At 41.3% G+C, this 15389-nt stretch overlaps 2 protein-coding genes across 5 annotated transcripts in view; one reads left to right on the forward strand and one right to left on the reverse strand.

Moving 5' to 3' along the window:
* Positions 1 to 930: 930 nt before the first annotated feature.
* On the forward strand, positions 931 to 10248 carry ficd (FIC domain protein adenylyltransferase). Of its 4 annotated transcripts, XM_060906774.1 has the most exons (4): positions 931 to 1028; positions 1688 to 1869; positions 7191 to 7481; positions 7929 to 10248. In XM_060906774.1, exons 3-4 carry the CDS (start codon positions 7211 to 7213, stop codon positions 9005 to 9007), a joined length of 1350 nt encoding a protein of 449 aa, XP_060762757.1. In that variant the 5' UTR covers positions 931 to 1028; positions 1688 to 1869; positions 7191 to 7210; the 3' UTR covers positions 9008 to 10248. The 4 variants fall into 4 exon arrangements, with proteins under 4 accessions (XP_060762757.1, XP_060762756.1, XP_060762754.1 ...); XM_060906773.1 differs by lacking the exon at positions 1688 to 1869; XM_060906771.1 differs by lacking the exons at positions 931 to 1028; positions 1688 to 1869 and adding an exon at positions 5432 to 6813.
* Positions 10249 to 13299: 3051 nt separating this feature from the next.
* sart3 (spliceosome associated factor 3, U4/U6 recycling protein) overlaps positions 13300 to 15389 on the reverse strand; it is a 78424-nt gene continuing 76334 nt past the window's right edge. Inside the window, exon 19 of the mRNA XM_060906775.1 lies at positions 13300 to 15255. Within this exon, the coding sequence (XP_060762758.1) occupies positions 15063 to 15255 (193 nt within the window). The 3' untranslated portion in view covers positions 13300 to 15062. The remainder of the gene's footprint in view (positions 15256 to 15389) is intronic.

Raw genomic sequence — 15389 nt, forward strand, 5'->3', positions numbered from 1 at the left:
CGCGTGGGTTTCCTCCGGGTGCTCCGGTTTCCCCCACAGTCCAAAGACATGCAGGTTAGGTTAACTGGTGACTCTAAATTGACCGTAGGTGTGAATGTGAGCGTGAATGGTTGTCTGTGTCTATGTGTCAGCCCTGTGATGACCTGGCGACTTGTCCAGGGTGTACCCCGCCTTTCGCCCGTAATCAGCTGGGACAGGCTCCAGCTTGCCTGCGACCCTGTAGAACAGGATAAAGCGGCTAGAGATAATGAGATGAGATGAATATTCATTCAGCTTGCGACCAATGTGACCAATAAATACTGTTAAGACATGACTGTGAGAATGAAGTGAAAATGGCAAATAACATGAGAAAATAATCCTGTTTCAACAACTGTCCTAAATAGAAAGGAAGTATTGTACAGCCTTTGTGTTGGTATAATAATAATTATTTTAATAATAATAATAATAAATGGATAGAAAGGAAGGAAGAAATATATGAAAGAGAGAGATACACTGTAAGAGAACTGAAATAATCTACACTGAAATAATTATAGACTAATAGTGAAAGAGCCGTTAAAAAAATGATCAAGACTGGACTGGAAAAGAAAAAAAACAATCCCAGTGAAAGGGAGCGCTATAAAGATATGTAAGGAATGTGGGTAAAGGTGAGAAAATAAGAGGAGGTGATGAAAGGGGGGGAAAGTCAGGAGATATTTTTCTTGGGGCAAAACGACGGTTTAACACGTCAGCCAAATACATGCGATGTGAGTGGTAAGATGGCGGCTAGATGGGTTCACTCGTCTCATCCAATCAGAAGTCCCTACGATCAGGTAAACGTGTTGCTGTTTAGATGTGCGCCAGTCTGAGATTAGCCAATCATCGAGCACGTTCCACATCGAGACGACGAATCGCGTTCGAGTTCAAACTACGTCACATACCCGGAAGTGTTACAGCAGGGTTACAGACGGAGGCGAAGATAAAGCGGATAGAAAATTCACCATTTTTATTGACAGTTTGAGAAACACCAGCGTTGTTTCCTTTATGGAAAGGTAAGCCTGTAGTGAACAGATGTGATGCTGTGCAGAAATTAGTTTTTATTTGCTTTTGAAATTTGTTTTTATTTTATTTTTTAAACCATATCGATTTAGAATAGAATGCCTTTGTCACTATACACATGTATTAAAATATAATTTTATTTGTTAAGAATTAACGAATAAATTAAATCTAACCTTCCTTACTAAGTAGTATTTGTGAATAGTATGATTCCATAGGTGGAGAGGAGATTAGTGGTTTGAACAGTCTTTGTGTGTATCAGTAGTAGATATAACTCTTTATTCTAAGGCATTAACACCGCAACTTTATTGTGCTGTCCTTGGTTTAGTTTCATATATTTAGTTCAATTGTACATTAGTATATTATCCTACTTGCATGTAATTTTACCTTAATAAATTTATCTAACAGCTATAGCTGGGTTTATTTTATGTATAATTTTATATACACACAAAAAGCAAGTTACTTAATTTATGATGTGATGGCATTTATTATTATTATTATTATTATACCGCATATCTCCTCCTGCTGTTATACCGTAGCTGAATATGTTGCATCAGACATCAGCACTGCCAAGTATTGTCATCTGAGTCACAGAAATATGCTGTATAGCCACTATAACTGTGGGAGTGACTCACTACTGACTCATTTATTTCAGAATCGCAGGGCTGACACAGAGGACTTGTCCAGGGTGTACCCTGCCTCTCACCCATAGTCAGCTGGGATCGACTCCAGCTTGCCTGCGACCCTGTAGAACAGGATAAGCGGCTACAGATAATGGATGGAATCAGAATCAAGTTTATTACCACGTCCATTCTCACATACAAGGAATTTGCTTTGGTGATTGGTACTTGAACAGTTACGATAAAATAGCTTGGAAAAAAGACAAAAGTCTATATAATCCCTTTGGACGTAATGTGTACAATTGTACACGTGAAGTTCCATAGTATGACATTCCATAGCATTTTTCCTTGTGTCCGAAGGGGTTAAATAGAATAAAAAAATAATCTAAAATACACTACCATTCAAAAGTTTGGGGTCACTTTGAAATGTCCTTGTTTTTGAAAGAAAAGCACTGTTCTTTTCAACGAAGATCACTTTAAACTAATCAGAAATACACTCTATACATTGCTAATGTGGTATTCTAGCTGCAAATGTCTGGTTTTTGGTGCAATATCTCCATAGGTGTATAGAGGCCCATTTCCAGCAACTCTCACTCCAGTGTTCTAATGGTACAATGTGTTTGCTCATTGCCTCAGAAGGCTAATGGATGATTAGAAAACCCTTGTACAATCATGTTAGCACAGCTGAAAACAGTTTAGCTCTTTAGAGAAGCTATAAAACTGACCTTCCTTTGAGCAGATTGAGTTTCTGGAGCATCACATTTGTGGGGTCGATTAAATGCTCAAAATGGCCAGAAAAATGTCTCGACTCTATTTTCTATTCATTTTACAACTTATGGTGGGAAATAAAAGTGTGACTTTTCATGGAAAACACAAAATTGTCTGGGTGACCCCAAACTTTTGAACGGTAGTGTATACAAATTTGAAACGTGGACATATTTAAGGGGTATGCACATGGGTTATTTTGAAGTCCAAGCTGTACAGTATGTGCAAAAACAGGTCACGGGATGAAGGTGAAGAAGAGCCATGACATGAATGTGTGAGAAGAGAATATGCGCAATGGGTTAAATAAATAACCAAACTGTACATCCATCCATCCATAACCGCTTATCCTGTGCAGGGTCACGGGCAAGCTGGAGCCTATCCCAGCTGACTATGGGTGAGAGGCGGGGTACACCTCTCAAGTCACCAGATTATCGCAGGGTTGACACATGGAGACAAACAACCATTCACACTCACATTCACACCTACGGTCAATTTAGGGCCACCAGTTAGCCTAACCTGCATGTCTTTGGACTGTGGGGGAAACCGGAGCACCCGGAGGAAACCCACGCAGACACGGGGAGAACATGCAAACTCCACACAGAAAGGCACCCGTCAGCCCCTGGGCTCGAACCCAGAGCCTTCTTTCTGTGAGGCGACAGTGCTAACCACTACACCACCGTGCCACCCCCCAAGCTGTACAGTGTGTGCAGTAAAAGTTCACAGAATGAAGATGACCAAAATTACAGTTCAGTGAGGAAGTGCATTCATGTCACAGATTGAAAGTGTGAGGTTAGAGTCAGTGGGGGTCTCTGACCTTATTGATGAGGCCAGCTACAGTGGGGGAAAAAGCTGGGCTAATGGCATGAGGTTTTGGTTCTAATGGAACACAAGCTACTAGAGGGGAGTAATTCAAAAAGTTTGTGTCCAGGGTGAGAGGGGTTGGCCACAATCCTTTCTGCTCTCCTCAGGGTTCTGGACACATACAGGTCCTGAAGAGATGGAAGGTTGCAGCCAGTCGTCCTCTCAGCAGAGTGAATGATGCACTGCAGTCTGCCCTTGTCCCTGGCAGTGGCAGCAGTGTACCAGACGGTTATGGAGGGGAGGATGGACTCGATGATGGCGATGTAGAAATGTACCATCATTGTCTTTTGGCAGATGGAACTTCTTCAACTGCTACAGGAAGTACATCCTCTGCTGTGCTTTCTTGGTGAGAGCAGATATTCGTCTCCTGCTTGAGGTCCTGAGTGACTGTAGTGCTCAGGAATCGGAAATACTCCGCAGAGGTTACTGGGAGACGAACAGGGTGATGGGGGAGGATGTGGCAGAGCTCCTCCTGAAGTCTATAATCATCTCCACTGTCTTCACAGCATTGAGCTAAAAGTTATTCTGCCTACACCAGGATACCAAGTGGTCAGTTTCCCACCTGTAGGCAGACTCCTCTTCATCATAGATGAGTTCAATGAGGGTGGTGTCGTCTCCGAACTTTAGGAGCTTGACAGACTGATGACTGGAGGTGCAGTTGTTGGTGTAGAGGAGAGAGGATACAGCCTTGGGGGATCCAGTGCTGTTGGCTCGGGAGTCAGAGATGTTTCCTCAGCTTCACGTGCTGCTTCCTGTCCGACAAGAAGTCAGCAATCCACCTGCAGGTGGAATGAGGCATGCTCAGCTGAGAAAGCTTGTCCTGCAGAAGAGCCAGGATGATAGTGTTGAAGGTGGAACTGAAATCCACAAATAGGATCCTAGCATAGGTTCCTGGGGAGTCCAGGTGCTGGAGGATGAAATGAAGAGCCATGTTGACAGTATCATCTGTAGGCGAACTGCATGGAGTCTAGGAGTGGGTCAGTGATGGCTTTAAGGTGGTAAAGCACAAGGTACTCAAAGGATTTCATAGCCACAGAAGTCAGGGCAATGGGTCTGTAGTCATTTAATCCTGTGATCTGTGGCTTTTTGTGGACGGGGATAATGGTGGAGGCCTTGAAGCAGGTTGGCACATGGCATGTCTCCAGTGAGGTGTTAAAGATGTCTGAACACCAGAGATAGCTGATCAGCATCATGTTTTGGGGTAAATGGTGAGATGGAGCATAAAACGGAAGACGTAGAAATGTCTCTGTTTCTCCCTATCAGCAGCTGGAGTTTGTCCAGTTTATTGTATAATGATCATACGTTGGAGAGAAATATCACAGGTTGTGGAATGCGAAGTCTACGCTGACGGAGGCGCGAGTGCACCAGTGCATTTACCTCTCCTTCGGCATCTCACTGGGTGAGCAAAGGTGAGAGCACCTTTGACCAGAATGTCCAATAATTCCACGAATGACCCAGGAAAGTTGGAAATAAGTCTGCTGGAGTTGTTCGCCTGGTGTTCATGAACTCCTTCTCTGGTGAAAGAGGTTCAAGTATCATAGCAGTGGACTGAGTTTACAAACAAAATAAGACAAAATGTGCACAACGCACCAAGGTAGGCATCTGCGGTGCCATCTTGGGGACACAAGGTATATAATAATTACTTCATACTTTCATAGTTACTGCATCCATTACCTAATACAATTCAGTGCTGTATCAATACACAACACTATGACCCAAGCAGTATATTCAACTAACCAGTCTTCATTTGCAATGGGACATGTAATTAATTATTTTGGCAACTAACATGACTGAATTGGCAATGCAAGTTACCTTTTAATGCATAACCAGTAGCAGTTAGTTCATGACTATAAATAAGACACTATGAACTGGTTATGGTTTGTTTCTCAGTGGAGCTTCACACTACCACTTTTGATTAACGCCATGGAGTCTGAACAGGGGGCGGCACGGTGGTGTAGTGGTTAGCGCTGTCACCTCACAGCAAGAAGGTCTGGGTTCAAGCCCCGTGGCCGGCGAGGGCCTTTCTGTGCGGAGTTTGCATGTTCTCCCCGTGTCCGCATGGGTTTCCTCCGGGTGCTCCGGTTTCCCCCACAGTCCAAAGACATGCAGGTTAGGTTAACTGGTGACTCTAAATTGACCGTAGGTGTGAATGAGAGTGTGAATGGTTGTCTGTGTGTCAGCCCTGTGATGACCTGGCGACTTGTCCAGGGTGTACCCCGCCTTTCGCCCGTAGTCAGCTGGGATAGGCTCCAGTTTGCCTGCGACCCTGTAGAACAGGATAAAGCGGCTAGAGATGAGATGAGTCTGAACAGATGAGATCTTTACACAATCCAATAATCTTTAGGTTGTTTGTTTGCTTTCGTGATTTCCCCCCCCCCCCAGACCAGAGAGGTCTATGAAAGTCTAAAAAAGCTTTCCTTTCCTGTACATCTGGCTTCAGCTAAATATTTTACATCCTGCATGTGATTAGCTACAACGGAGGATCTGCTACAGCGGCCAAGATGGAAATCTTTATATATGAGATAGAACTTGATGCCAATGGCGTTGATGGGGATGCCTCCACCCGGTAGACTACACACCTTATTAAGTTGTGATTTGGGGATGGACATTTGACCTCACAGTAATCTTGACCTGGTGAAATTACTTGTATTAGCCTTGGAGATATCATGTTCACAAGGTTTTCAGACAGACATTTGACCCCACAGTGACCTTGATCTTAGACCTTTTGATCTGAAAATCTAATCAGTTCATGTTTGTCCCAAAGCGCACAAATGGTGAAAGTTTGGTGAAATTCCTTTCATTAGCCTTTGAGATGGCACGTTCACAAGGTTTCGGGATGCACGGGCAGACGGACAACCCGAAAACATAATGCCTCCTGTACCTTATGGTGGTGGAGGCATAAAAATAAACCCACAAGGGTAGTTGAAGTACTGCAAGGAAGAAGTTTATTTCCATACACTGTGGGGCCACAAGTTTGGACACCTGATCATATGTGAATAACCATATGTGGTTCTTCCCCAAATTGCTGCTGCAAATTGGAAGCACACAATTGTATTATAGAATGTCTTTAGTCATTACAATACAGGCCTGACCTTTTCCAACATGGCAGTGCTCCTGTGCACAAAATGAGCTCCATGAACACATGGTTTGCCAATGTTGGAGTGGAAGAACCTGAATGTCCTGCACAGAGCCCTGACCTCAACACCACTTTGGGATGAACTGGAACAAGGACTGCTGCACCCCAGCCCTCCTCACCCAACATCAGTGCCTGATCTCACTGTTATTTGGGGCTGAATTAACACATCCCCACAGCCAAAATGCCATGGAAAGCCTTCCCACAAGCATGGAGCTTATTATAACCGCAAATGGAATCTTTTAAAGACACACATTGGTTTGATGGTCAGGTGTTCAAAAACTTTTGGCCATATAGTGTATGCTGATTGTTTTATATTTTTCAAGTCTTTGCTTCAACCTGCTCAAGTACTTTGCTGGGTCTGTATCAAGACCACAGTTGATGACCTCATGACACAAGCAAGTAATATTCAAACTAGTATTTGATTTGGATCAAATTTTCTACCTAATATAACAATTGCTGTTTTAGAGTAATGCTCATTTAGGTTGTGTGTTCATTTCTGATAATTCAGATATCAGTTCTCAAGTGTGATGGGAATGCTCAACTCCAGGTTCTGTCCTATGATCATGTCAGTCAAAATAATGTTCATAGCATAAAATGTTGTTGGATTGAATCAGAAAACTGTCATCAGATACAGTAACAAGCATTTCAGCACCATCTTGACCACAATTAGTATTGTGGTCAGACTGGTATGGTCAGATTGATGAATTCGAGTCAGCTATTAAACATTTAATCGTAATGTGCATTGGAAAAACACCAGGTATTGCTTTCCTTTACAGAATGCTGGACATCTCGACTGATGGCAGCGATAACGGTGTTGCGTCACGTAAGCACTAGTCCTCTGCTATGGGGCTGGGGGCCCGTCCTCTTCGTCCTGTTGGGCTCGGTGTTGGTCCTGCTGCTGCCTCTGGTGGGTGTGGAAGAGAATTGCTGCACCAAACTGAAAGGCATCTCTCTCTTGCGCTGCCAGTTATGGGGAAACACCTATCGTGCTGTGGGGCACTCGACCAGCCTCACTGTTCCCTATACTGCACTTGAGCTCCTTCCTCAAAAGCCCAAGCCCAGTAAAGGTAGGGTGGAAGGAAAAAAAGTTTAGTTTTCCTTTGTAATATTGAGCATTTGATTCAAGCAGCTAATAAAGTCCTTTGTGAACTGAATTGTGGGTGAGAAAGAAAAGAAGCCAAAACGATGATATTCCAAAACTTGACACAAAGTTTCTGGTGAATTAATTTGACTAATCATAATTATTAAATGTAGGTTTTTGCATTTGTCAGCTGCAGTATTTAAATTTTGTCAAGTTAATCTTTACATCTTATTTTATTGGTCATCAAGACAAAATGACCCCTTACATCACCAATTCTTGGTTTCAGGCCAGCAGCATTTTGGTATTGGAAGCAAACAGATTTTGTTGTCCATGAAGAGAATCTCTTGTAGTGGAAGCTCGCAAACACTTTTTTTGAAACTTTTTTTTTTTTTTTTTAATAAAGTAAAGTAATGTCATGAATTTATGTTCACAGAGTCACAGTTGGAGGCGAAGGCTGCTCTCCAGCAGGCCCTGGAGATGAAGAAGCAGGGAAAAAGGGAGAAGGCACACAAACTTCTTATCCATGCACTCAACATGAACCCAGACTTTGTGGATGCCCTTACCGAGCTAGGCACCATCCTTGAGGAGGAGAAGGATGTGGTTCAGGCCGAGCACCTGTACAGCAGAGCGCTTGCCCTTTCACCCTGCCACCAGAGGGCACTGGTGAGCCGTGATCGCACACTTCCCCTTGTGGAGGAAATTGATCAGCGTTACTTTGGCATCATCGATGACAAAGTGCAACGTCTTATGGCCATTCCAAAAGGCAATTCTGCTCTTCGTCGGATCCTGGAGGAGACTTATTATCACCATATTTACCATACGGTGGCCATCGAGGGCAACACACTGACTCTGTCCGAGATCCGGCACATTATTGAAACGCGCTACGCCGTGCCAGGAAAGAGCCTGCATGAGCAGAACGAAGCCATTGGTGTTGATGCCGCCATGAAGTACATCAACACTACGTTACTGTCACGCCCTGGGGCCATCACAGTCAACGATATCCTGGAGATCCATCGGCGAGTGCTGGGATACACTGATCCAGTGGAAGGGGGGCGATTCAGGACTAATCAAGTGTTTGTAGGTCATCACATTCCACCGCATCCGAACGATGTGGAGCGGCACATGCAGGAGCTAGTACAGTGGCTTAATTCGGATGAAGCGCTGCACCTTCACCCGGTGGAATTTGCTGCTCTGGCGCACTACAAACTCGTCTATATACACCCGTTCATAGATGGGAATGGAAGGACATCAAGGCTGTTGATGAACCTAGTGCTGATGCAGGCGAATTATCCACCAATCACCATCCGGAAAGAGCAAAGGGCTGAGTATTACGCCGCCTTGGACACAGCTAATGAGGGTGACGTTCGGCCGTTCATTCGATTTATTGCCAAGTGTACGGAAATCACACTAGACACGCTGCTCATAGCTACAGCAGAACATGCAGTGGGTTTACCTGATGCTAGCAATCAGGCTTGTCCTAACTGTAAACAGACTATACCAGTGCATAACTGAAGTGATTTATGATAAGACCGTGTTATGAATCACGAATGACCGTTGGTCACTTTCAGACTCGGGGTCTGCTCGATAGTCATCATTATGACAATGCTTTCATGAAACTGGTCTTTCCTCATTACAGGTTGATGGAGATCCAACAAATTAGCACGAGTCATCTGATGAGAGCATCTTAATTTAACCAGTTTAGTGGAAATAAAGGTCCATTTAATTTCATGATCATTTGATGCACGAATCAAATCTTGCATAATTTATTACAATAGTCGGAAATGTACGTATAGGTTAGTTATTTTTTGCTGACAGATAAATGATTTCAGAAATACCTTTTTAACAAAAGGTTTGCTCTTGTTTGATGTACATTTTCTAGTTCTCTGGAGGAAATCAAATGCTTTTAATTCTGCTTCAAAGAAAAATATTAGATACAAATGGTTAACGTAGAACGCCAATTCATTGCTTGTGTTCTATTTAAGCTATTACGTTCCATTTTCCCCATTTTGTGGTTTCATGCTAGTTCCTGTTTTCCACTCGTAGCAGCTAATGTGTAACCCCCCCCCATCAGAGTGGTTTGGGAATGCTTAAAATTGATCAGTGTTTTCTGCAAGTGTTCTTGATAACTGAGGTGATTTGGGCTATAACGGCTAGTAATCAGGTATGCTAACATACTAAACATGTTAGCTATTTAGCAGTGTTTACCTGAATTTAGGGTTGGTTCCTTTAAATTCAAAAAACTATTTTTGGATTAAGTTGACTTAGCAAAATTCTACAGTTTGAGGTCATTATTTTATCATTTTTATTTGTTACCAGTAGTCATTCTTATGAGTGCTAGCTGTAGCACGCCACACACCTTTTGCACATCTTAATGGCGTCAGAACTAAAATGTAATTTTAGAAAAGAAAGCAAATCAGAAGCACCACCACCATTTTTTTTTAAAGTATCCCAATGTTGCTAATACAGAATTAAAGCTAGTAAGCTACATTTTTCTCATTGTGAAAAGTGCCATTTCAATATTCCTTCAGACCTGACCGAGGGGAGCAATGAGGAATATTTTTGCTTTTTTTTTTTGTAAGATTACATTTAGTTCTCAGGACAATATTAAGCACAGTACCACTTTGTGCCTCATGTTGGAGGTTTGCACCAAGAAGCACTTTATAGTTCAGGAATGACGTTATTCCTTATTTATTTTACTGAATTGTGAAGTTATCACTGTGTGTGAAAGAATTATTAAATTATTGAGATCAGCACATTTATTGTCCTCTCCTTGTTATAGACATACACAAATACAGTTTCTCATACACAGGGATATCTCGTCGATGCTGGAAAAAAAAAAGGATTTATTAAAGTAGAAGTCCCAGAGAGGGGCCATTTGGCCTTTTTACCTAGAAAACCCACAATGAGGGCCCTGTGGACACTCATTTTGTTATGGAAATATTGTGGACACTCATTTTGTTATGGAAATATTGTGGACACTCATTTGGTATGGAAATGTGGCTGTTAGTGGCACACGGCCGGAGCCACTTGAACTTGTGTGGGGGGACACCTTACAGCTTAGGAGGTTCTTTTGAGAGCAAGCTTTAGTTCTGAGATGGATAAATACCTCAGTGAACATAGCCATAAAGACTTAAACTGGACTGAGCTGTAATGCAGTGGAAAGGATCAACAGGAAGGAAGGGAGGGATCAACACACTGACATTTATTGTTAAAAAAAAAAAAAACATATTTACAAAGAATGAAAAAGCAACTTTTTTCCCAGTTTTGGTGTGGAGGGTTGTTGCAGAAGTACTTATTTTTGTGTGCTAAAAATAGTAAAAAAAAAAAAAAAAGAAACCCAAGCATATTTACAAAGAATGAAAAACCATGCATTATGAGTGAAATACATTTGAGCAGTCACTCAGGCCCTGTCCACACGGCAACGGATTCAGGTGACTCCGATACAATTGCTTATCGTTTAGGCCTGGCGTCCACACGGCACCGGCGTTTTGGGTGCCCAAAACGCAATCTTTTTGAGAACGGGTTCCAGAGTGGAAAGATCTGGCAACGTTGCCGTTGTGAAGTCGTCTGGATGAGTAAAACGGATTTGTTTACGATGACGTCACAACCACATGACTGTGAATGCTTCACGCCGGGTAGAAGTGTAACGAATATCACCAGGAAAAAGCCTTACAGAGCACTAGTGAGAGTGAAACACGAGCTTGGATATTATTATTATTATTATTATTATGTTCAGTGTTAGTTCACAGTAGTAATGCAAGAAGCAGAATAGTGACAGTAATAGTGAAGCAAAAACATGCAATTGTACAAACACTGCAGCTCTACAGCAAAATATTCATTTATAAAATGGTCTGATTCTTAACACCAGTAGTGCCAATGATCTCATTGCGATGCGATGCGAGTTGTCAAGAAATCCTATAACTTGGTTCATGAAACGCGCTTACAAAATATTTTCACTGTGAATATTTATTGTGTAATGCCTGGTGCAAAGTGAGAGAGAGAGAGAATAGCCCTTAGGGCAGAGTCAATCCCGCCAGCAAAAATAAGGGGAAAAAAGGAGCGATCTCACCTCTTCAGATGATGGTTTAAGTCCTACAATACATTCCTCAAAAAAGGGCGTAGAAAAGCAAATTAATCCATCAACGTGTATCATTCAATTTATTCCGGACCATTAAAGACACCGCCTTCCGCGTACGTCATCCTCGTCGCCATTTTGGAAAGGTCAAAGCGGAGAATAAAGATTAGCTGCGTTTAACTGTACCAACAGGTTTACCGTCCAAAGGAGATCACATGGGATTACCTTTCACAGGTGAGAAACAGCAAATTAATCCATCAACGTGTAGTATTCAATTTATTCCGGACCATTAAAGACGCCGCCTTCCGCGTACGTCATCCTCGCCGCCATATTGGAAAGGTCAAAGCGGAGAATAAAGATTAGCTGCGTTTAACTGTACCAACAGGTTTACCGTCCAAACGAGATCACATGGGATTACCTTTCACAGGTGAGACTGGAAAAATACTTTTCATTGTATTTGGTCATTATAATGTAATTTTACGAACAGATTTTCCTGACTTTGTGGCTAATATGAAGTCTCGCGCATAATAGTTTATGCGCATGCGTCCTTACTTCTATTCCCATACGAAAAAGAACAGTAAAGAACTTATAAGAGTTTACCACTGTCTTAGTAGTAAATCCTTATAAATATAAGGATAAATCCTTATAAGGATTTATAAATAAATATATATGCCATGTATGATTTACTCCTGAAAGTGGCCCATTTTGCATTTTCCTCATACAAATTTTTTATGAAAATCTAGTATGTATGAAGTGAACATTGTGCATGGTTTTTACAGATAATGTGTATGATGAATTACACCGTCTTTGTATGCTTCATGTAATGTTTGTAGTTTTAAATTATATTTTACAGTTTAAAATGTATATGCCTTTTATATGTAAATCCACATAAAAGGCATGTACATTTTAAACTGTAAAATATAATTTAAAACTACAAACATTACATGAAGCATACAAAGACAGTGTAATTCATCATACACATTATCTGTAAAAACCATGCACAATGTTCACTTCATACATACTAGATTTTCATAAAAAATTTGTATGAGGAAAATGCAAAATGGGCCACTTTCAGGAGTAAATCATACATGGCATATATATTTATTTATATTTATAAGGATTTACTACTAAGACAGTGGTAAACTCTTATAAGTTCTTTACTGTTCTTTTTCGTATGGGTTGTTCTGGTGTGTCCGAAGGGACCGTCTTACAGCGCCCCTAGAGGTGTGGCATGTGTATTGCATCGTTTTCAGCAAGCGTTGCGTTGCCATATGGACCTGATTTCTACTGATCGTTGCCCATTTGGAGGCGATATTTTTTTTAAATAACATCACGTTGCCGTTGTCGTGTGGATGTGGCCTCACAATCCTGGCACTGCCATTGCACTAACAGCCTCATTACCATAACAAAATGAGTGATTAGTGTATTAGGGAAAAGCGGTCGGGCCAAATGGCCCCTATGTGGGTCTTCTAGGTAGACAGAAAAATGGTGGGACTTCTCCAACACGTAATTCAGAATGTGTTTGTGGGTTGTTTTTTTGGAAGGAGTCTCCTGTATCAGCACTTTAACACTAAAGCATAAAGGTGTAACTAAGTTTTCTGACAGGAAAGTCTTCCAGATGTTAGGCTTTGTACTTCAGAAAAATTTAATGGTTGGTTTGAGCTTCACAATAGGAGGAAAGGAGGCTGATGAGGGAACAACTCTCCATAGCTACAATAAGAGAAAAATCTGATAAATGAGTGGTTCTTTAATAACTTAAAAAAAAAAAAGGCTCGTGTTTGCTGCAGTACAAGAGGAATAAACCTTTTCCAATAATACCTGATCCTATCGACTATTATGAACATCCGATAATTATCTTCCTATAACAAGCATTAATTCCTTACGTTACAGAAAAATAACCGAGCACTGTTTTAAATGACCACATATGTTTTAATTATTCTTAATAAACAATTTAGGAAACAATGAAGGAAAAGAATTCTGGAGGAAAAATTAAGTGATACAATTTTAAAATGATACGGAAAACGTATCAGGTAAACATATTTGGACAAAAAAAAAAAAAAGGATAGATGCATGTTAAGAAATTAGGATACAGACAAGTTGAACAAGACATTGCAACAGCACGGTTCTTTTCTCGTTACTATTGAGGCCACTGTGGTGATCAGAAGCAAATATTTAGAGCTACTGTTCCTTCAGATCAAAATATACAAACGCTGTACAAAACGGTTACGGCCTGCCAGTGAGGCAGGCGAACGCTCAACAAACACTCCATAAAAAGGGACTGATGGGGGAAATTCTAAAAATAATATACATCACACACAATAAATATTCAGTTAAAGGTTTGACCCTTCCATTTTCATCTTGACAAAATGACTTCGACTAAATGGCGTAGTGTGCGTGTGTATATCACACGCACAGAGTATGGCAGAGGGAATATGTTATTCAGGCAAACTATGATGGAAGGTTCTAGCAATGAACAGCTGCATAGATTCTTAAACGTTCAGTTCCACAGAGACAGGGAACAATCTAAGGCAATGTCACAACCAGATGTAAGAAATCCAGACCGAAACCAAGGAGATCATCAAACGCCAGAACTTTCTATGAAGAGAAATCTTAAATCTCGCATTTGAATCGGATTCTAGATTTGTGCAGTCTGGCAGTGGAACAGGAATTCTCGCCTCTCAAACACTAGTCGTATTTCTCAATACTGCACCAACAAGGTAAGGCAGAACTACTGTGTCGGCCATCTGGAACTATAATCCTAAAAACAGGGCTCGACTTGATGCATGACCCAACAAACTCGCAGGTTTGTGCAAAAACTGTTTTCAGAGTGAAAACACCAGGAGCTCGACAGAACACAACACTACAGGTTAAGAATTCCAGAGAACAACAACGTTACGTATTGGATAGAAAACGCCTGACAGGATCCTACTAAATACTTATTTTGATCCAGTTATCTGAGAACATGTTAATTACAGAAGTCAAACTTCGAATCCAGAAAAGGAGTCTTGTCGAGGAATTCGTGCCCAACATAGTGAGCACCCAGGGTTCTAGCGCTGCACATAAATTATGCTGATCACATTTTTAAAAGTTTTTTTTTTTTGAACAAAGCAGTGTATAGAAAAAAAAATCTGCAAATTGATGGCAAATACATACAGTTTCTAATTTATCACGCTATATTTTCGTAGTAAATATTAAAGTCTTGCATATGCCTAATCTTAAAACAACAAGGGCCACATGGATTATTTGACATCATGTAAGAAGCCAACTTTCATTTCTTCCAAACTCAAATCATGATCAACGAAACAAAATCAAACAAACACTCATTTCAAAGACATACTGATAAAACCTTTTTTTAATAGAACTTGGGTGGGTTTGTGTATTTACAGGAAAAATAAAATAAAATAAAAGCACTGCTTTTCTTCCTCTCTATCGCATTAAGGACACAGAATGGCTTCTGACACAAGGCAAGTTGACGGGTTGTGTTCGGTTTTTTCACTTTTTCAGGAGCATTTTCGCAAAATCCTCGTTGGACAGAGGCTTCATTCCAGGGTTTTCGGCTTGCACTCCATCGCTCATGCCATCCTGCTGTTTGGTTGCGGTGCCGTTCTCCGTTTTCGCCTGTGGCGTGTTTTGACGGTGCAGAGAGCGAGGGAGTAGAGACACCTGCGTGCGTCCTTTTCCACGACTGAAATCGTAACATAAAATCTCAATTAACAAAAAATTGCTTAGCGTTAAACCACTGTCGTTATGTGCCATAATATAACCTGTTACACCACAGCGCTATTCAATTCGTACTTCTGATTAACACTCGGACACTTG

The sequence above is a fragment of the Neoarius graeffei genome, chromosome 24 (genome assembly GCF_027579695.1).
Source record: "Neoarius graeffei isolate fNeoGra1 chromosome 24, fNeoGra1.pri, whole genome shotgun sequence".
NCBI lineage: Eukaryota > Metazoa > Chordata > Actinopteri > Siluriformes > Ariidae > Neoarius > Neoarius graeffei.